General features: G+C 37.6%; 1 protein-coding gene across 25 annotated transcripts in view; it reads right to left on the reverse strand.

Annotated features, from left to right (window-relative positions):
• Window positions 1-644: 644 nt before the first annotated feature.
• Window positions 645-21,260, reverse strand: part of LOC118441461 (protein turtle) — a 194,435-nt gene continuing 173,819 nt past the window's right edge. For 19 of the 25 annotated variants that reach the window (XM_085660332.1, XM_085660326.1, XM_085660321.1 and 16 more), the window contains 8 exons: window positions 20,851-21,260; window positions 20,482-20,753; window positions 20,202-20,374; window positions 18,993-19,073; window positions 16,531-16,716; window positions 16,100-16,327; window positions 15,591-15,684; window positions 645-7,985 (listed from right to left, as the gene is read on the reverse strand). In XM_085660332.1, coding sequence (XP_085516458.1) covers window positions 6,794-7,985; window positions 15,591-15,684; window positions 16,100-16,327; window positions 16,531-16,716; window positions 18,993-19,073; window positions 20,202-20,374; window positions 20,482-20,753; window positions 20,851-21,260 — 2,636 coding nt within the window. In that variant the 3' untranslated portion in view covers window positions 645-6,793. Of the gene's footprint in view, window positions 7,986-15,590; window positions 15,685-16,099; window positions 16,328-16,530; window positions 16,717-18,992; window positions 19,074-19,933; window positions 19,988-20,201; window positions 20,375-20,481; window positions 20,754-20,850 lie in introns of all 25 variants that reach the window. The other 6 variants (XM_085660336.1, XM_035865883.2, XM_035865878.2 and 3 more) reach the window with 4 other exon arrangements.

Raw genomic sequence — 21,260 nt, forward strand, 5'->3', positions numbered from 1 at the left:
CTTATTTTAAAGAATTAATTAAGTGCTCTCAATGTATATTTTGTGCCATCTTACCTATTTTAAATATATATATATATATATATATATATATATATATATATATATCTTATTTCTCTTGCAATAATTATCAGCAAAATGTAAAACAACAACAAAGGGGCATTATAGATCGTCCTGCGTTTCGTCGCTTTCGTTTCAAATGTCGCTTTATTTTTCATTTTATTTAATAATAAATTGTCTACAATTTGTCCTAAGTTAGTACGTCTTGGAGTTCTCGGGGAGTTCGCGAGAAAGCATAGATCGATCGAATCAAAACGGGGTTGTTGGTTGGTGAACATAGAGGTTAATCACTTACTTATTGTATCATTTTCATTTTCTTTTTGTTTCTTTTTTTTTCCCCCGTTTTCTGATCGTTCCGTTTATTCCTCATTTGTGTTCACCCCCGGAAAGTGAGAAAGAAAAGAAAAGACAAGGTGTGGAATTGATTGGGCGTGTGCTCGCGCGCGCGCATGAACAAGACGACGACGACAACGACGACGGAGGGTGATGATTTTTCGCCGTGAAAGCGAAGAAAAGTGAAAAGACGGACGATTGAGAGTTAAAGAAGAAGAGCGTTTTACGCGTTTTACAAGAATTAGGTAGATTTGTTCTCTTTTTTTCTTTTTTCGATCCATTTTCTTTTCTCACCTCATACGCCGCTTATGCGAAGGGTTCCTTAAGAAGTTTTACAACGGCGTGTGCGTGAAATATATATGCGATTATTCATAAAGTTTTGCGACTAAAATGAAAACTCTTAAATACCATTGTTTCTTGTACTGTGGAAAAAGAGAGTCGACGGATTCTCTTACGAATTATTTAGGTGCGATTAATTACTAAAAAACGCAATAACGATTCGTTCGCCGGTGTGTCTGTCTGTGTGTATGTATATGTATACGAGTGTAAACGCGCGAAAGGTGTTCGCTTCCCTTCTTGATATTTCTCTTATATTTTTTTTTTGTTTTGTTTCTTTTTTTGTTTATTTTTTTTTTTTCCTTTTTTTAATACCTCGCAACTTCTTTTCTCCCCTGCCGATTACACGACGATCGTTCCTCGATCGATACTTCGTTGTATCGTGTCGAGAATGAAAATATTCGAGATTCGATGCTTAATTGTATCGTCGCAAAATCGGTGTCAGAGTCAGTACCCGAGAGCCATAAGCTGTTATTTTTAATTTCGTTTGTTTTTTTTCTCTTTTCTTTTTTTTTTTTTCTTCTTTCTCATTTTAATATAATTCTTCGTTGAGATATTCGTCTCGATCGTTTGCATCGTATTTGATCAATTGCGATCTTGATAACGAACGGAACTCGATTTTCGATTATGGTCTTTCATTCTGCGAAAGCATTTCCGATTTCGTAAGTTGGGAGTATTGGAGTTTTACGCTTACTATTATTCTGATCAAGATCTACACCGACGTATAAACGAACGAACGACGAGAAAATAATTTGTATTTTGATTTTCGTCTTTGCCAATTGAAAATTGAGAAAAAAAAAAAAAACTCTCGGTATGCCCTATGGCTTTCAGGTACGCTCGTATGGAGATCGAAAAACTTAACAACTAACATACGAGACCGTCGACGATACTTTTATTTTCTTTAAACTATCTCTCGTTCGGTTTGATCCGAACGTGACGAGATTATAGAGACGCGAATAATCGTTAAACGGAAAGTACATTCTTTGTGTGTAACGTCGAGCAACTACGTGACTACGCGAAAAGAGAAGTAAACATAAAAACGTACAAAAAATGAAGCTTAACTTCTCGCTCGGCCAACGAATGTGTATATTAGTAAAAGATGGGCGGGTGTCGAACGTTTTACGCAAATTCACGATTCAACCATATTTCATTTAACAATCGTTAAGACGCCGGATTCATTCACGCTGAATCCTATTTCATTTCTCATTCTCTCTCGGACTCACACACTATCGCTCTTTGTCTTCCTTTCATCTTTTCTTCTTCTTATTTTTTTTTTTTTTTTTTCATTTTTTTTTCTCTTTTTTTTTTGTTTTTATTTCTTTTATCCATGATAACCGCGAGGCTTCCTTCAGATTTTCTTAGTTAATTCTATCCTTTTCGTTATTTTTTTTTTTTTTTTACGACCATCCACATTTAGCGTGTCCATTTGAGATCGTTGTATCTAACTATGATATATCTACACGTTACTTATACGACTACGTCTCGGTTTTTGTTTCTTCGCTTGCTTCTTTTTAATTCCCTTTCCTGTCCACATATGGAAAAGAAAAACGTGGCCTAAGTAGGGGGCGAGAAGAGGTCGACGTTTTTAATTATTTTTCTTGTTTTTTTTTTTTTTTTTTTTTCTTCTTTTTTTCTTCTTTTTTTCCTTTTTCCTTCCCTTTCAAATTCATTCGCAAAACTTTTGTTTCGATCTTTCGCGAGTCCTCTAACGATGTCAACGAAGACAACGCGAGAACGATCGCGGGGCGAGTAACGACGATTCGATTTGTACAAAGTACTTGGTATTAAAAAAGTGTGATGATTTGGTGCCATCTTGAGCGCGCGCGTACTCGAAACAAATTCGTTTGAGAAATCGAGAAAGATCGAAATTTCTTTGATTTGATGATCTTAAGCATTTTCTCATAATTTTCGAAATTTAATCTTCGTGACTTGGTCGAACCTTGGAATACCATGAATGCTTATTTTTCATATTACATGATAATTTTCGTCGAATATAGATATTGAAATAAGTCTCCTTTGATTCTCTATTTACTTTTCTTCTCTTTTATTTTTTTCTCTTTTTTTTCTTTTTCTTCTTTTTCTTTTTCTTTTTTGCTTTAAAACGCAGCCTCTCAAAATCCACCCCCACCGTTCGTTCGCGAAATACAAGCATACCGATCGATCCCTCGGCGCGTTTTCATCATTCTCGTTGATTAATAAACTACACGCTACGTCGTTACGATTTACAATATCAATTAATTATCAAATTATTAAGTCAATCATTAGAATTACTTTAGAATATTGGTACACTTCGCGTCATCCGGCATTTCTCGTTACTCTCATCACGTCGTTTTCTCTTCCCTATTCTACGTTTGTTCGTTCGCTCTTTTTTTTTTTCTTTTTTTTTTCTCTTTTTTTTTTCCTTTTTTTTATTCGTTTCTCTTTCCATTCCTCTCACAATATACACAAAGTCTATTTTTTTCTCTCATTCGCACACTTACATTCGCACGTTTCGGCAAACACGCACTTTACTTCTTTAACAAAAAAATTCTATTCAACCACGAGAGAGAGTCGATCCTTTTTCGTTTCCCGATCACCTTTATCAACTCATTCTTCTCTTTCGTGGTTTTCGTCGCTTCATTATAGTTGAATCGTGATTATGGCCCTCTTATAAGTATTTATAATATAATATATATATAAATAATTATTTGTACTATAAAAAAGTAAAACGTTAACGTCGAGGTTCTTCAGGTGCGGTTTAGACCTGGGGAGTCTTCGGGATATTTCGGTAATGCGAGGAAAAGAGAGATCGATGACAGATAAATAGGAAGAGAAGAATTGTGATAAAAGAAATTATTATGTCGATTAGCTTCTCGTCGAACCTGACTTTGAAAAATCGCAAAAGGCGTCGTTTGAAGGAACGAATCGTCTTATCGCGAACGTTTCTTTTCTTTCGTCCTTCTTTCGTTATTTAATAATAGTAATAATAATCATAATTATAATTATAATTCTAGTGACGCACAACGATCATTTCGTTTTTTAGACCGTATTTATATTCGCCCGCGTACTCTCTCGGTCGCATTTCCGACCTTTGACCTCGACATCGAGATAATTCGAAACAATATGTACTCTTTCTTTTTTTTCCTTTTTTTTTTTTTTTTTTTTTTTTTTTATATATCTTCTTCTTCCACTTTCTTCCTTCGCCCCTTTCTTTCTTCCATGTGGGACTTTTCATTTGCGTTTCTACGAACGCTTCTTTTTTTCTCCCTTTCGGTGTGTGTGTGTGTGTGTGTATGTGTCTGTCTGTCTGTCTGTCTATGTGTGTGAATGTGTATGTATATGCGGGTGTATGTACTTGTGTGTTTGTCGTGGTGTTCCTCGCGTATTTTTATATTTATATTTATATTTATATTCATATTTATATTTATTTATATTTATATTTATATATTTATATATATATATTTATATGTCGCGTCGGTGTACGCGTGATACGCACGTTCGCGCGTAATAATTAATATCTCTTTTTTTTTTTCTCTCTCCTCGATGGCGCTAAAATCTCGGCTGATCGGCAATTTAGACGTGATTGCACACACGCATGTACGCACGTTCTTCCGCCCTTACGAAGAAGAATAACCGTCATTTCTTCTTCTTCTTCTTCTTTTTCTTCTTTTTCTTCTTCTTCTTCTTCTTCTTCTTCTTCTTCCTCTTCCTCTTCCTCTTCCTCCTATTCCAATTTCTTTTTCATCATTTTTTTTTTTATCATCTTTAAGGATTTGGTCGCGACGGAGGAACGATATGTCGTACGAAAAGAGAGAATCGATCGATTCGTTTCTAATCGCCATGCAAGTAAAAAAGATAAAGAAGAAAAATCGAAGGAAAAATGATTTTCGAGCTTATCGACGATATCGTTCGTTATTAATTGAATCGAAATTGGACGCTAATTAATGCTATTCCTCGAGACTCCAAGATAGCCGCCGTTTTATCGGCGATGTCGCACCAGCTCCGACTGGCGGCACTACGTGCGAGCGTGCGCATGCGTATTCTGCGCTATTTGCGCGCCGGCCGAGCGCGCGTAAATTCAAAGAACATTATTTTTACTTCTTGTTTCTTTTTAAATTACTTAAGAAAAATTATTGTGCCGATAATATGTTGGGTCGCTAGCGAAACCCTAAACAGGCAGTGCAGTACGAGTGAGTCCTTAAGCAATCTCGAGGCAAGCTTCGGCCTAATATCACGTTTCGAGTCCATTGCTCATCGATATAATTACTTTTTAGGCACGACCGCAGGGAGTTCCTTATGCTCTCGATATTAGCGAAAAGTGTAACATACGATTATCTCCGAAACTACTTGAGATATTCAATAACCCATTTGGATCTTTACGTTTCATATCAAAATCTAAATATATGTGTATCATGTGTGTGTGCGTGTCTGTGTATCCGGTCTACCGTCTGAACGGATAGACGGATTGATTGAAATTTATATAAAAACTGAGATTACAAGTCATGAAGATCCACGAGAAATTCAAGTTCAATTTTGTCTTTAGCTTTAAAAAGGACGGGCGTTTAAAAAAAATTTATATAAAACTGAATGTGCAACGAAAATGATAAACATTGTGCGGGAATATTTTAAAATAGTCTAAGCAATTAACTCGAACTACATCGGTCGTGCCTGTTGCGAAAAAGTGACGCTTTTTCGCTGGTGGTTTAGGAGACTGAGTCTCCTGGTTATCGTGTTATACTGCCACAATTTTTGCATCGTGTTGTATGAATTCGTGTTATATGAATCTTTGTTATATGAACCCGCATTATACGGGGATCTACTGTACTATTCCGACTTGTTTTAATGTGTCTTCGTGTGTACGCGCGTGTTTCGTAATGTTAATGAGAATGTGTCTGTGTATTTATGCGTGTGTGTATTTTTTTGCGTGTGTTTCTCCTTATTTTTTTCGATTATCTTACTTTTTTTCATTTGCTTTCCATTACTTATTACTTACAGCGTACGATTACGTTTAATCTTAACGTTTCGGTTTTTTCTTTTTTTTTTCTTTTTTTTTCTTTTTTTTCTTTTTTTTTTTTTTTGTTAAAAGGTATACGGAGCACGTACAGTGGTACAGTTTCTTTGGAGTGTCATACCGTTTGTCTATCTATTCCTCTTTCTCCTCCCTTTCGTTTCTTCGTTTTATTCCCTCTCCTCTTCTCATCGTCGATCTCGTTCTCTTATGTTTTAACGACCCGCCTCTTATCTCGAGCTAGCGGGAGATATCCATCCTTTTGCGCGACTCATAGCCACGGGGCAGTTTCACTGAGCTTTACAAAATAGAATTGTTCCTTTCGTTTCGTCTCTCCCTTCCTCAGCGTTTTTGGTGCGTTCCTTGATTCTTTGTTATTATTATGTACTTTATGTTAAAAATCACGGTCCACTCGGTATGGACGTAGGCGCGGTTGGTATTATCGCGGAACGCAACCAGCAACAATAGCATCTCTTTTTCCTTTTTTCGATTCTCTTCTTCCGTCTTTATACGTCACGTGACGTTCATCGATCATAGGCATTTTCGCTGTTTTCATCCTCGTTGGATCGTCTTCTGCCGATAGGCGATCTCGAGAAACTCGTTCGGTGTATGATCTCATTTGCGCTTTCTTTTAATCGTAAAAAAAGACGCGAACGTCTGAACGTTTCGTATCTACTACGTTGTTCTTCGTGATCGAGGGGAAACATATGTATTTTGAGCTTGGCGCTCGTAAAAACAGTCCTCTCTTAATATCGGAGAGAATTGTTTTGGCTAGCGGAATTGACTTTTTTTAAAACGCGCCTATATTTCGATACCGTTACGCGATGATGATTCTCGTTGTTTTGTGCCTTGACGATTGGTCTTAATGCCGAAGGATTTCCCAAAGGAAAGCACGTATACCAGGTTGTTTTCGACCGCGACAGATTCTTCTTGGTCCTCCGATATATTCGTTCAATGGGAATGTCTCGTTACTAGGTTTTCGATTATTGGACCGTATCTAATCGTATCACGCCACCACGATGCGAATCATTCTTGATCGTCGAATTCTCATTCAGCCTGACAAATTTTCTTCGAAGAGCTTTAACAAGCACTTTCCAAGTGGGTACTTTGCTTTCTCCTAGCCTGCCTTTGCCTAAATTGATGGAATTCGGCCTTCATGGCCTGTACTCTAGCCTCGATATTATCCCTGCTGTATCTCGATGGTTGATGATGAACCGTGTGCACCTGATGAACGTGCGGCACATGAATGGCGTGTATTTGATGAACCGGCGGTCTCTCTTCTCTAGTAGGAGTGGAGGCAGAGGTAGGTGTAGGCGTACAGGAGGCAGGATCGAACTCATAGTGTCCATCTACGCTACCAGCATCTACGGCATTCTTCAAGTGGCCGACCTTCGCCTGGTCCTGAAGCTCCAACCATCGACCAACCAGAGGAGGCGGCGGTGGCCTATAAGGTGGTGGTCTCCATTCAGCCACCGTGCTTCCGCTCCTCGAGCTCTGATTTTGTTGAGATGTATTCTTGCTACCGAAACCCGAACTGCTGGATCTACTTTCAGGCGAGGTCTCCAAATCCGGAGACGCAGCCAGTTCAGGCGCCGACCTGGCGTGCCTGGCGTGTCTCGGTGGAAGTCTCGCCCTTGGTCGACCAGCGGATTGAGGCGGAGACGAGGTAGCAAGAGGTTGAACGGGTACGAATCTTCTGGACTCGGCGTGGATCGCCTTCAAAGATGGGAGCTCTTGGCTGTAACGTTGATGAACAGTTCGCAATTGAAGGTAACTTGGAGGGGTCGGGAAGGATCTTTCCCCTGACGATGGTTGTCTCACGGAGCTGAGATCGCTGAAGTATAACGGCGTCCAAGGTACATTGGGACCGCTCGGTGAACTCGCTAAGAATCTGGGCGACGATATGGTACAGATCGTTGGTGGTATCCTGGCCAATGAATTCACTGCATCCTGATGGTGATGATGAGCAGCATGCAGAGCACCTATCGAGACACCGCTACCCGATGATCTCAGGCTCAGCTGACTGTTGCCGACCAAGGGACGTCGCCAAGAGGACTTGAGCCGTTGCTTAGGCAGAAAGCCACCGTCGTCGCTGCTTGATGCATCCAGGATGCTGTTGTTCGCCGAACTGAGAACCGAATCCGCCACGACGAATCGGCCGTCGGCCGCGCGAGAGATCTTACCGAGGGGACGACCGCGGCATGAGTCCGGGGTGTCTGGACTCAAAATCTCCCTTAGGAGATTTAGACCTGGTACTCTGCTTTTTCTAGGTCTATATAGTAGGACAGAAGAAACGTTAGAACGGACCTGCTCTCGCGATTTTTCGATTACAAACGACGCGATCGAGTATGCCGGATGAGATTGATTATAATTTAGTTTGATAAATCTCTTAGAAATGTTCGAGGAAACAAAATTTCTTTTCTTTTTTTTTTTTTTCTTTTTTTCTTTATTCCATTTATTTCCGGAATACTTTATCGGTCGTTTGATAAGACAAACACGTGCAACAACGACGCAACACGTAACGATAACGAACACAAGGGAAACGAATGACTAGAACAAAATAACGAAAGGCAAACGTTCAAGTTAAACGTCTATATAATTATTAAGAAATTTATCACGTATGATAGGTATATAATAAAGAATAACGGATACAGGCGAGGAAGGCATGCCGCATGCGCATTCCGGTGCACGAGTGATAGGGGTGTGACGTAGGTCGTGAGTGGGTGGGCGTTGGCAGTGATTATTTTCATTTTTTCTTTTTTTTTTTTCGAACACATTATTTTTTTCAGTCTTTCTTTTTTTCTTTTTTTTTTGTATTTTTTTTTTTTTTTTTTTTTTTTTGACGAACATTTACTTTTTTTCTTTTAGTGTAATCTTTTTTCTTTTCTTTTTTTTTTTGCTCGAATATTTTTTTATGTTTTTCATAGTGATAGCAATTGTGGATTTAGGTGCTCCGAAACTCGTCACCTTTTTTCCTCCTTCGGGTCCGGCAGCAGGGAAAGATGGGGGAGAGAGAATGTTGTAACACAACGATTACATTCACAAAAACAATATCGTGGCGATAATAATAAGAAATATAATGCTAAATAACCGAGCTTGTTACTTTTCTAGGCGGTGATGTTAGGGAGCAAATAGATAATGCGTGTCATATTGTGTAATCAAGGTGACGGTTAAGGCTCTTTTGTTCTACCGATTATTTCTCCACGCTTCTTTGATTTATCTATAGAATAAATACTCAATTTTCTATGGGGACGAACCTTCTTGTATTGTTTGCGAGTTTAAAAGAGTTTGTTAAAAAAGAACACATTAAATTAAACAGTACATATATTGTAACAGAGAAGAGAAAAAAAGGAATTTTTCGATGGAAGGATTTGATGGAAGGATATATTTTCTAAGAGTTTACGAAACAGAATTTTTAACAGTGCAGGCTATATACGGGGTATTAAAAAACCCTGTATATATTCATACATACATATATATATATATATGTATGTGTGTGTTTGTGTGTTTGTGTGTGTGTGTGTGTATGTATGTATGTATTCGAATGAAAAATAAATACTTGAAGGCGGTAAGGATAAATTTTCTTGGAAAAATGTGAGATGTTTAACGATAAAAAATGTGATGTAAAAAGGCAGTAAACAGAAAAATACGACAATGGAGGCCAAAGATAGACACGGCTGAGAATCTAGCCGCAGCGATAGCGGCTTACCTATCTTCGATCGTATATTTCCGAGTGTGTGTGTAAGTGAACGTGTCTTTCATAGATCGTCTAGAATCGAAAGACTGGAAAGAATCAAAATAACGCATAAGCATTTGAAATGACATTAAACTAGCGTGTTCTATATTTCTGATTAAACGACAATTATTCTGAAATCTTTTTATTTTCGAATATAAAAATTTGTCATCTCTAAAGATTTTCTAACGAAATAACGTTTAATTATATAGAACGATCAAGGTCCTGTGAACGCACACGCCTAATAGTATCATGCTTTCATAATTGCACGTGTGATCGTGTGACATGCCATTTACGTGTATAAATGTTTAAAAAGCGTATACAATGATCTTAGAAAAATTGTGTCATAAAAGAGAGACTCAAAAAACGAGTATGAATGAATACTACAGCGACGTGGAAAAAAGTGAAGACGAATGTGAAGAAAAAATGTAATGTTAAGAGAGTGGATCAAGTCTAAAACAAATTGGAAATTGCAGATATTGTTTCCTTGTATTTCGATTTTTAAACATTAAATATTAGACAATTCCGAATCAACATCTGCATTTCCTGTAACCTTAACGAAGATACTGGCAATTTAAAAAAAAAAAAAAAAAAAAGAAGTTTCCAGTTTACCAGTAACTTGTCTTATTCCATAAATGTTAAATGTGGAAACCAAAAGGATGCAGCTACAGAATTTAGCTATAACAATAAGAAAGTTATCAGCTAAAATTAGTGCTCGTTATCGGTAAACTCGATGGCTGTTAACGTAAGAGAATTTAGATTAAAGTTGATTCAATTTAAATAGATTTTTATCATTCTAATCATCGAATTTACCAATATTTCAAATCGACGTGTCCGTATTAAAGTGTCAAAAAAGAATGTCGGTGAGATCGCTAATCAAAATATGACGAATGACGTTGGTGAAAGGGTAAAGTGTGCTATGGTATATGTTTGTGATGTCATGTATATGAGAAAAAGAGAGATAGATAGAGAATGGAAGGATCGTGAAAAGTTCCTGCTCCGCGATTATTAATGAATGATTAAATGAACAAGAGCAGTCAAAGAGAAAGAGAGCGAGAAGAGAGAAACAACACGAGCCAGCCTTCTACTCTCGACTTTTTCTCGATTCGAAGAGATAGATTGTATTGCCATTAATTAAGATTCAGAAGGATAAGCGACGGAACAATATACAATATTGAAATATAAAAATATTTCAAGAAGAGTAATCATACGCAAGATCGAAAATGATCAACTGCCTTGCCTCGTCTCTTATCTATGTACTCCCTAAGGCCGCCGAACGAAGGTAATTAGGGTACTGACTGGATGTTACTAGTGTGACTCCTAGCTGTTTTGCCTGTATTGCTGATCTCATCTACAGTCATGACAATCATCCTAAGTAGTAGATAGTAGGTGGTAATGGTAGATTAGTAGGTCCTAGCAGGTAACATTGCAGAGCTGTAGTCTCGCATAATAGCGGTAGTAGTGGTAGTGGTAATAGTGGTAGATGGTAGTAGTAGTAGTAGTAATAGTAATAGTAATAGTAATAGTAGTAGTAGTAGTAGTAGTAGTAGTAGTAGTAGTAGTAGTAGTAGTAGTAGTAGTAGTAGTAGTAGTAGTAGAAGTAGCAGTAGTAGTAGTGGTAGTAGTAGTAGTGGTAGTAGTAGTAGTAGTAACGGACATGTCCCACCGGCAAAGTGGCGTTTGCTCATTCGATCGACCGACAAGGATCGATGGCAATTTGATCGATCCGATCGATCTGATCGATCGATCGACGGACCGCTCGGCACGGCGTGTTTATAACACACACAAATACAGACATATATACCGTCGGCAAGTATCTTTCTCGGAAGCAACCGTGGTCTTGGGTTACGTAGTAGTAGTGGTAGTAGTAGTAGTAGTAGTAGTAGTAGTAGTAATAGTAGTAGCAGTAGTAGTAGCGGTTGTAGTAGTAGTAGTAGTAGTAGTTGTTACGGTGATAGTACTTGGTATTATTTTCTGTGTGGTTAGCGGAGATTAGGCTTACTGTTCCGCCTCTCTATGATAAATACGCTGTCGTAATCTGGATTATCGAGGTGGAGCGCGTGATGGTCACGATCACGATTCGGGGGGGCCTGCTCGTGGACCGGCTCCGAGGTGGCAGTGGCGGGGGTGGTTACTTGCGTAGGAAGTGGTGGTTGATGAAGAGGTTGTGGTGGTGGTGGTGGTAGTTGCGGATTCAACGGGCTGCAACGGGTCAGCGTCGAGACTGACTCGCCGCACGCGTTTAGGTTTGTCGACCTACAGAAAACACAGAGAGAGAGAGGAGGACAAGAGACGCCCACGATTTTTTTCTGTTTCTTATTTTTCTGCTTTTCTTTCTTTTTTTGCTTTTTTTTTTTCTTTTTCTTTTTTTTTTAGTCTTCTATTCTTTTATTTATTTTCAATGGTTTTTCTCTTTCTTTTCTTTCACGTGCTTGACTGTTTTAATTAACGTTTCATTTCATGTATCAAATATATTTTTCATTTATTTTATTTCTTCTTTTCGTTAATTTCATATTACATTTTTAAATATTGACGTCGTTTGTTCAAGAGACTTTATGAGTAGGAGAGAGAAAAAGAGAGAAAAAGAAAGAGAGAGAGAGAGAGAGAGAGAGAGAGAGAGAAAGAAAGAGAGAGAGAGAGAAAAAGAGACGACTTTCGAGGAAGGAAAGATGTCAACAGAATTAACGATATAAATTCTATTATCTTTGATCGATATTCTTATCTCCAACTTCCTCTCAGGAGTCTCTCGACCATCGGACATTTCTCTAGCTCGCGTCGGCTCTCTTCTGATCCTTGCTCTGATCGCGACCTCGGTAAGCGTTACCGAGTTAACGTTAACTCCGTATTCGTAGTCGGTTGAAAAATGTTGAACCCTCGACGTAAATCGTCGAACGTTCAATATTTATGCAGCAAACGTCTTCCTCATTCATCGACTACGAATGCCGAGCTTTGTTAAAGTTCTTGGCAGTGGCTGAACCGTCCAGCCCGTTCTGGATATTCGTGTAGGTATCAAACGTGCATCGCCGATTGCTTCACGAGTTTTCCGTGTGAACGCAAACGATTTTGGTAATAGGAGCCCCGTAAGATTCAAAAATTATAGATGAACTTACAAGGTATGAACGGGCTCGTCACGAGGGTAATGAAAGAAGAAAATAATTTATAGATTTTCATTTCAGAGAAGTAAAGTATGGAACGGGACAATGGAAAATTGGAATAGAATATCTGAGAAACACCCTCGCGATGAGCAAATGTGATTTTCACGAGTAACGATGTCGCTAGCGTTATAAAGTGAAAGTAAATGAAAGAAGAAAAAAAAAAAAAAGAAGAAAAGAAAATAGAAATGGCGACAGTGAAAATGAAAGAGGAACGATGATGTAAGGTTTATTAATATTATCCAACGTTGTCTTTGATTCCGGGTTGGTGCTGTCTGTCTCAAATGTTCGGTGTTACGTACAACTTATGTGTAAGCTTGAATATTATTATTATTATTATTATTATTATTATTATTATTATTATTATTATTATTATTATTATTATTATTATTATTAGTATTATTATTATTATTATTATTATTATTATTATTATTATTATTATTATTATTATTATTAAATCTTTTTTTTCCTTTTGATAACGCTTCTTCTCTCGGATCTTAGTAAGTATGGGGATTATTATGTTTTTCGAACGTAACAAAAATTGTGATGTGCACGTAACAATGTAAATTCATCCCGGAAGCAAAGAAAATTATAAGGATATTGTCGGACAGGATTGCGGTAATTACAAATACTTTAATTAAAGTAATACAATAAATAAGAAAGGAAATTATAAAAAGACTTCGCGTCGCGATAAAAAAAAAAGACGATCCAGAATAGGCATCACTGCAGTCGTATTGTGGACTTTTGGATGCCACGATAAAAATCATAATCGATTAGGTGTCCGATTTGTTATCATTTGTTTTTTCTTTTTCTCAAGAATAGCTTCGCTACACGTGCATCCCGTTTTATTTGTCGCTTCGATAATACGAAAGAAATACGCACGGCTTTCTCTTTTAGGAAATGTAAATGCTCGTTGTCGTTGAAAATAGCGACAGATAAAGAAAGATCGGAAAACAGAGATAGAGAAAGAAAAAGGAAAAGAAAATCCAAAAAAAAAAGAAAAAAAAAGAAGAAAAGAAGATAAAGAGAAAAAGAAAGAGAGAGATAGAGAGAAAGAGAGAAAGAGAGAAATTGAAACGAATGCAATATGGCTTATACGAGATTAGCGTGCGCGAAATTTCTTTCACGCGACGTATGTACTTTTCTTTTTCCTTTCTTTTTTCTTTTTTTTTCCTTTCTTTTTGACGTCAAACGAAAAAACAAGTGCACGAAGTGGTCGCGATGAAAAAGAGAGAAAAGAGAATGAAATAATTAGGTGCACGCATAGCCGCGCTTGAATGTTGTCGTATGAGAGAGAGAGAGAGAGAGAGAGAGAGAGAGAGAGAGAGAGAGAGAGAGAGAGAGAAAGAGAGAGAGAGAGAGAGAGAATGAGAGAAAGACAGATTGAGAGTTACAGAGTTCGTTTCGTTAATTAATTAAGTTAAAGATCGTTCTCCAACCTCGTCCAAAATACCTCTGCTGTTGCGGTTAAGTCTGCCGGTTTGATTATCTCTTTTATTTATTTTTTTTTTTTTTTGTTCTTTATACGAATTTCTATGAGAAATAGATCTAAAAGCTCAAAAGTATCACACATATATATAATATATACATATATGTGTGTGTATTCTTGGACGCAAGAAGATCAAAAGAGGGTTTTTATTCTGGTTATGATTTCCTTTTTACTATTTTTCGCTTTTCGACTTTACTCGTGTCTTTTTTCTTCATGAACGGGGTCGAAGCGGCTGCTCTTCTTTCTTTTTTTTTTTTTTTTTTTTCTTCTTTTTTTTTAATAATAAATCGCGCTTGAATCGAGACGACGAGAGGGAACGAAGAGCGAGGAGTTTCTCTCTCGTACGTCTCTCTAAAAAAAAGATTTCGGTCATCTAACTGAATAAGTTGGCAAGGATGTCGTCGATGCAAGAAAAAAAAAAACATTAGTTCTAATTGGTACGAAGTATTCAAAATTACGAATATTAAATTAAAAGTAATAAAGTGATTTGCATTGACGGCATCATTACGTATATTACGCGTAATGTTAACTTGAATAAATTCGAGAACGTAGATATATGAATAATTAATCATGTTCTCGTTACTCTTTAACTATAGATCGCTCGTGAGAGGTTTTGTAAAATGCTTGCGGTGCTTTAATTTGCCTACTGCTCTTAAAAAGGGGGAAGAGTGGACTTAATAGCTAGCTCTGGCTAAGCCTATGTGATGTATATTCTCATTGAGGTCGCATCTGCAACGTCTTACATCTCTTAAAGAATCAAGATCATCGATTCTTTAACAGGAAATTCGTAAAAGATGCCTAAGAACTTTATCGTTTTTCTTTCTCCCTCTTCCTAGGAAGCTTGTTTTAGCTTTCGTCTTAATCACCCGTCCGCCTAGTAGAAACCTCGTCCATCAAGGAGAATTCTCGATGTTTTGCCGCGCACTTTGTCGATCCGTCTCGTTTATCATGCATCGTCATTAGTCACGCAAACCACCGGGCGCTGAGAATTTATGCTTCCTACGAAATTTAACGCGTCATATTTCAACCGACTCATCGTACTTCGCTAATTTGTCCTGAAAACCGTTACATAAGAAGAGAACTTTCTGCGCAGGAGCATGAGAACCTTTTGTACACGATGATCCAGTCAAGTTAATGAGAAAATCTCGAAAAAAGTATTTAAACACTGTCTTGATTAAGAAAAAATTGTTTCAAGAACATTCTCCTTGTTAATCTCTTCTGAATAAATTAACGATAAATTCAGGGACGTTAATCTTTCTCAATCGGGGACGATTCAAAAGACAGGGCGATTAAGAGGATCTAAAAGGATACAAAGTCTTAGAATTTTGTTGGACGTTACAGATACGACTCCCTCGATCTAAAAATTCCTTAAATAGGGGTTTCGTCGTTGACGATCCCAGAAGAGATTCTAGGATTCGAAAATTTAGATGTATTTAATCATGATATTCTTTTTTAGATGGGTACCTGAAGGGAGGAGGAACATTTTTGGTAATAGACACTCACTTTTTCAAAGGCACTGTTCCTTGGGGCCCCTGCCCTGCGCCGTTCCTGGTATCTGTGACCCGGCAAGTCACCATGTTATACGCTGAAAGCAGTTCTATAATGTTACAAAACTATGTTAAATACGTATGCGTTCGGTTTCACAGGTGCTTGCCCAGCCCCTGCGATGCTCGGATCGTTGTCGTCGTCCTCTAATTATACATCGTTCTCGTATTACTTCAATTAATTTAAATTTTTTTATCAATCTCAAATTTGATTGTTAATCATTCTAAATTTAACAATTACCTCTAATCCTATTTACAAGTTCTTCTAATACTTCACGTACGAGAAGTAAATCCCTATTACGCTGCATGTAGATTCGAATGAAAATATCATTATTTCATATATAATTTATTGTTAATTATATGTAAGAGAAAGATCGACACGACCAAGAGCAGAGATGCAGGCCGGATACAAGACATGTTCGTTGCATATCAAGCTTTTTTTCACCAAAGGAACGTCCTTAATCATACCTTTCTCCTGTTTTCGTCTTTTCCGCTTATTGCAGATCTTCACTGCGCATATACTCAGGATAATGGCGACGATGAAGAAAAGAATACCACCCACAACCCCGGCCGTAATCGCCTTATGTTTTACACGAGCAGGCACAGGAAATTTCACTTGATCGCTGGCACCATAATTCGTCGCTGAGTTGGCGAACACTTGGAAATAATATGTCCTACCACCGACCAGATTCTTCACTGTTAGCCCGAAGCAATAAAAAGAAAATTCGTTGGTGTAAAAAAATTATATCATTGACCAATCAAATGTTTGATATTCATACAACTATTAAAGTAATTTGATTTTGATTAATTATTGACCATTGGATCTGTAATACAATTTGTAATATGGCTTTTTACAAAATAACTGTTAATTTTAATTACTAGTTATCTTTTTAACTTACCCAAATAGCTTGTTTCCTCCGGACGAATTTGTCCCTTGTTGAGATTCTTCCAGGGCCCGTCCGTTTTGTATTTAATAGTATAATGTTGAATGAGATGATTTCGCTCCGAGGGAGCTTCCCAAGTAATCAGAAAGCCGTTACTGACCTCGGTCACCGTGAGATTTTTCGGTGGACCAGGTTTCGGTCCTGTAAATACATCGACGTATATAACATTAAATAAATTGATTGAGATAATAATACTACGTATAGAATTTTTAAATAGAAAGGAATCAAGTCATATTATGAGAAGTTATTTCTATTATGTCATCGCGAATGAAACTTTAATGTTTCATTTTTATTCGAGGCATTCTAGATCACGAATAAAAGAATATATTAGATATGAGAAGAAAGAGGGAGAGATCATTCATCATTCCCTTTCAACGTTTTCTTCTTTACGAATTCCACTTGTTATTGAATGTTTCTTTTTCCTTTTTCTTTTTTTTTTTTTTCTTCTAAAAATAAGGTCAGCTAGAATTAGGATTACGTGCGTTAATAAGGGTAACGAATGAATCCAGGAAGTAATTAGGCTGTAACATCATACGAGCTAGAAGAGCCACGAAAGATGACCTCATGCTTGCGACTAATCCTATTAAGAAGTACATCAATATTATTTCATTACTAACCCACTGTCGTTTAAATTCTATCCATAAACCTTTCTGTGAAAATTGATAAATAGATAATTTATAAACGAAATTAAATTGAATTCATTGAAATTAATCGAGACGGAAAGTCTAATTAAACATTTTTCTTTCATTTACTCATCCTTTTAATACGTCAAGATGATAAATAAAGAATAAAGTTAGGTATAAACGTTACTAAGCCATAAAATGAAAGGAAAAAGTGAATACGTGAACGAGTGGATTAATCTAATTTGCAAGGATCGCGATAAAACCTGAAAGAAAACGTATTCGCCCAAATCTAACTTCGTTCTTTTCGAATAGCCGCACGAAAGGGGTGGTTTCACGAGTAATAGTGGTGGTGGTAAATGCATCGATCGAAACGGGAGAAACCCGTGGGAGGCGTGAAACGAGAGGAAAGCAAAAAAAAAAAAAAATAAAGAAAAAAAAGAAGAATAAAAAAAAAAAAAAGAAAACAGTTGGTCCACCGTGTACAAAAATCCAACGTTTCTCTACGTTTGAAGTTAACGAGATTCCTCCCATACTCTCTTTTCCATCGAGCAAACCTTAACAAAGGTTTCTCCCCTACTTTTCCCCTTTTTCCAAGATAAACTGATTTTATCGTAATACTGGTAAAGAAGAGATAGTGAATATCCCATGGAGCTTTTGAAGGAACTCATTTTGATTCCAATTTTCCATTTGCGAATTTCGTAAGGAATTCGTTAAAAGTAGTGACGATATGTGAAAGGCCAGCCACAGGCGTCGGAACAAATGTTTTATTTAACTTTAACTTACGAAATTAGCAGTGAGTTAAGAGTATTTTTGCCTCGTTTAAAATGTATGAAGTTATAATTTCTCACCTCTACTCTTGACGTTACTAAATTCGTAAAATATTTCGCGAACGCTTTCGTGAAATTAAATGGATCAAGTCTCCCTTTTTCACTTTCATTCGATTTTTTTTTTAACTCCCTTTTTTTTTCATCTCTTTCTTTACAAGACACATAACATCTATCTGTCTACTTTTTTATCTCTCTCTCTCTCTCTCTCTCTCTCTCTCTTTCTCTCTCTCCTTCTGTATTTGATTCCTTTCCTTACATCTCCCTTCATCTTACAAGCACAAGACTCGAAGTCCTTTATTGCGAAGCAATAACGTTTAATCCGGTGTGCTACGAAAGGAGAAAGATTATATGGATAAGAAACGACCAGGAAGCTTTGACTTCTTTATTCCGATAAAGAGACGCAATAACGTTGCTAAGAATTTTAATGAGAGATTTTCTAAAAGCTCCTTCGCGCGTGGTCCTTTCAACGATGATCCCAAACGATCGATCTGAAAGATCTCTGAAAGTAAAAGTGCTACAAATTTCCCTTTGTGCTTACGTTCTTGTAAACGTGCTATACAGAATTTTTACAGTGGCGTATTTTATCGTACAAATATTAAGAAAATCCGTGAGATGGGATGAGGTATATGGAAGGTGAGAATTTCGAGAGTGGACGTCGCGTACAAGAGTCACTTTTAGCACGTCGGATTTAATAATGGGGGACGTGACGACGCACACCTCTGACTACTTGCTCAACCCGTATTTCTGTGAACGTACATACGTACATTCGTGTAAAGTAAATATGAAAGAGGACAAAGGTAGGAAGGGAGAGTTCGTCTGAAAACAGATTAAAATATTGCCTTTCCGACTCTCGTATGTGGATACCACGTACGCGAAAATTCACATTTTTACAAATGAAAATAACAGAAGGAATTAGAAAGAAAAGAAAAGAAAAGAAAAGAAAAGAAAAGAAAATACAGTTGTATACCTTTCGGCCTTATGATTGTCGGGAAGACGGGATTTCCAGTAGAATCGGTCGGTAATATGAGGGTACTATAATCTAAGATGTCTGAAACGAGAAAACAAAACAAAAGAGGAAAAAATCGATTGAGAAATCAAAGAAAAGCAGGGAGACATGTTGTAGTCGCAAGATAAAGGAGGCTGAGGGTGGTGTTCGTAGGGCGTCGTAGGTGAACCGGAAGAGAGATTCAAGCGTACGAACATGATCCCCCAGGAGTATCATTAATCTCCTCTAATCCAGTTTCTCGAGGCAGACTAACAAGCAAAGCTGATGATGCGTGAGCGTGCATGGTAGCTGGTAAGGGTGAGTAGGTTGCTGGATAAAAAGAAAAGAAGAAAAGAAGTAGAAGGACAGAAATCTGTAGGTGCTCGAAGCATCGTATGTACAAATGAAAGGCAATGAACCGTTGGATTCGAGGAAAGGAAATAAAAGCGGAAGCAGAACGAACGGCTCGATGGGTTTTCCGATACGATAAGTCGCGACGGAAGCCTCCGTTCCCTTTCTCTACTTTTATCTCTTTTGCTCTTACGTCTATCTCTTTCTCTCTCTCTCTCTCTCGCTCTCTCCGGATTTTCCTTTCTCTCGCCAGTGGTAGATCCTCGTTTATGAACTATCTTCCATATAACTTTTCAATTCTAGTTGCGTGCCGATACTCAACCGAAAGAATCGTACAAATCGTTTGCAAAAGGCTAAGCTATTTTTCTATTCTTTCCTGGATCTTTTTTGGATGTACATACGCACATAAAATCATTTCGTTAAAAACTTTTACGACCTAAGGATAAATAAGATTTTGAATGTAGATTCTTCCTTTGGTCATTTTGTATCTTTCATTTTGATTAAAAATTATCTAACATTTCATTTGAATTTATTGAAATTTATGAAAATATTTTGATCGAGAATCCGCTTACCGCTTTGGTCCGTCGCAGCAGCCTGACCACTGGATGACGGAGTCAGTGCCACGTCTTTAAAAATGCAGCGATAAGAATAAGAATAAAGAAAAGTTGAAACGAGTAATAGAAGAGAAAGATATCAAGCAAATATTAAAGATCACTCTGTTAGTAATGTAAAAAGGCTGCTCGAGTTATTATTTATATTAATTCTACTTTGATATAAATACGATTCTGAAGCTTGAACATTATTAAATAGTTCATCTTATGAATCAGAATCTTTTATTACCGAGAGTTCTGACGGTGATGACTTTGCTCATTGTTCCATCGCCCAAAGCGTTTTTTCCGATAACCTGAAATTCATAAACCGTAGCCGGTGTCAGTCTGTTGATCGTGACCGTAGTACTTCCCGATGGTGTCACAGGTATCATTTCCCATTCTGACGTACCAGCTTCTCTATACCTGTAACAGAAAAATTAAATGATATCGTAAATGTAACGTGAATGTAACTATCGATGTAAAGGAAAAAAAAAAAAAAAATTCGTTAATTTTAGATCGGAGTTACTTGCCAAATAGTATAGTCTTGTTTATAATCAGGTCCACCAGAATAACCAGGTAACCAACTCAACGTTACTGAAAATTCTGTAGCATTCCCAGTGACGTTGTAAGGCGCATGAGGTTGTGTACCCTCGACGATCAGTTGCGTCGAAGTAGAAATTGTAGCAACTTCGTTCGTTGCGATACAGTGATAAAATCCAAAGTCAGCTCTTCGAAGACTTTCGATCGTCAAATTACCGCCATTGATTTTCGCTCGGTTGCGTTGAATCGGAGCACCGTCTCTCTGCGCGAAACAAGTGAGTATAAAAGTCATCTCGATGTAATCGATCACCGTCGAGCAGATTTTTATTCTTTAGAAGACAAAATTTCGATGGTCATACCCTCTGCCACTGTATAGTAGGTTTCTGCGTGCCTTCTGCCTCCTGAGCGTTGCAATGCATTTCTACGGTCTCGCCAAACTTCTTTTGATAAATCGGTTCGGGTTCAAGTGTGAAAACCGGTGGTTTTCTAACAAGCACTTCCATTGGCGCGGAACTACCCTGCGTGCCGTGAGCATTATACGGAGTACAGGTATATCTTCCTTGATGATTCTCATTGACTCGCGTGAACAGCAGGGAGCCGTTGTTCATTATCACGATTTCCTTCGTCTGATAAGGCTCGAGGAGTCGCTTGTCCTTCGTCCACGTTACGTATTGTAATTGCGGATTAGCCTTGATATAGCACTGAACTACACCAGCAAGCCGGAAGGGCAGGTATTGAACCGTCGGCGTGAATGTGACCTTCGCTGGAT

The sequence above is a fragment of the Vespa mandarinia genome, chromosome 11 (assembly GCF_050613455.1).
Source record: "Vespa mandarinia isolate Hongniang chromosome 11, ASM5061345v1, whole genome shotgun sequence".
Classification (NCBI taxonomy): domain Eukaryota; kingdom Metazoa; phylum Arthropoda; class Insecta; order Hymenoptera; family Vespidae; genus Vespa; species Vespa mandarinia.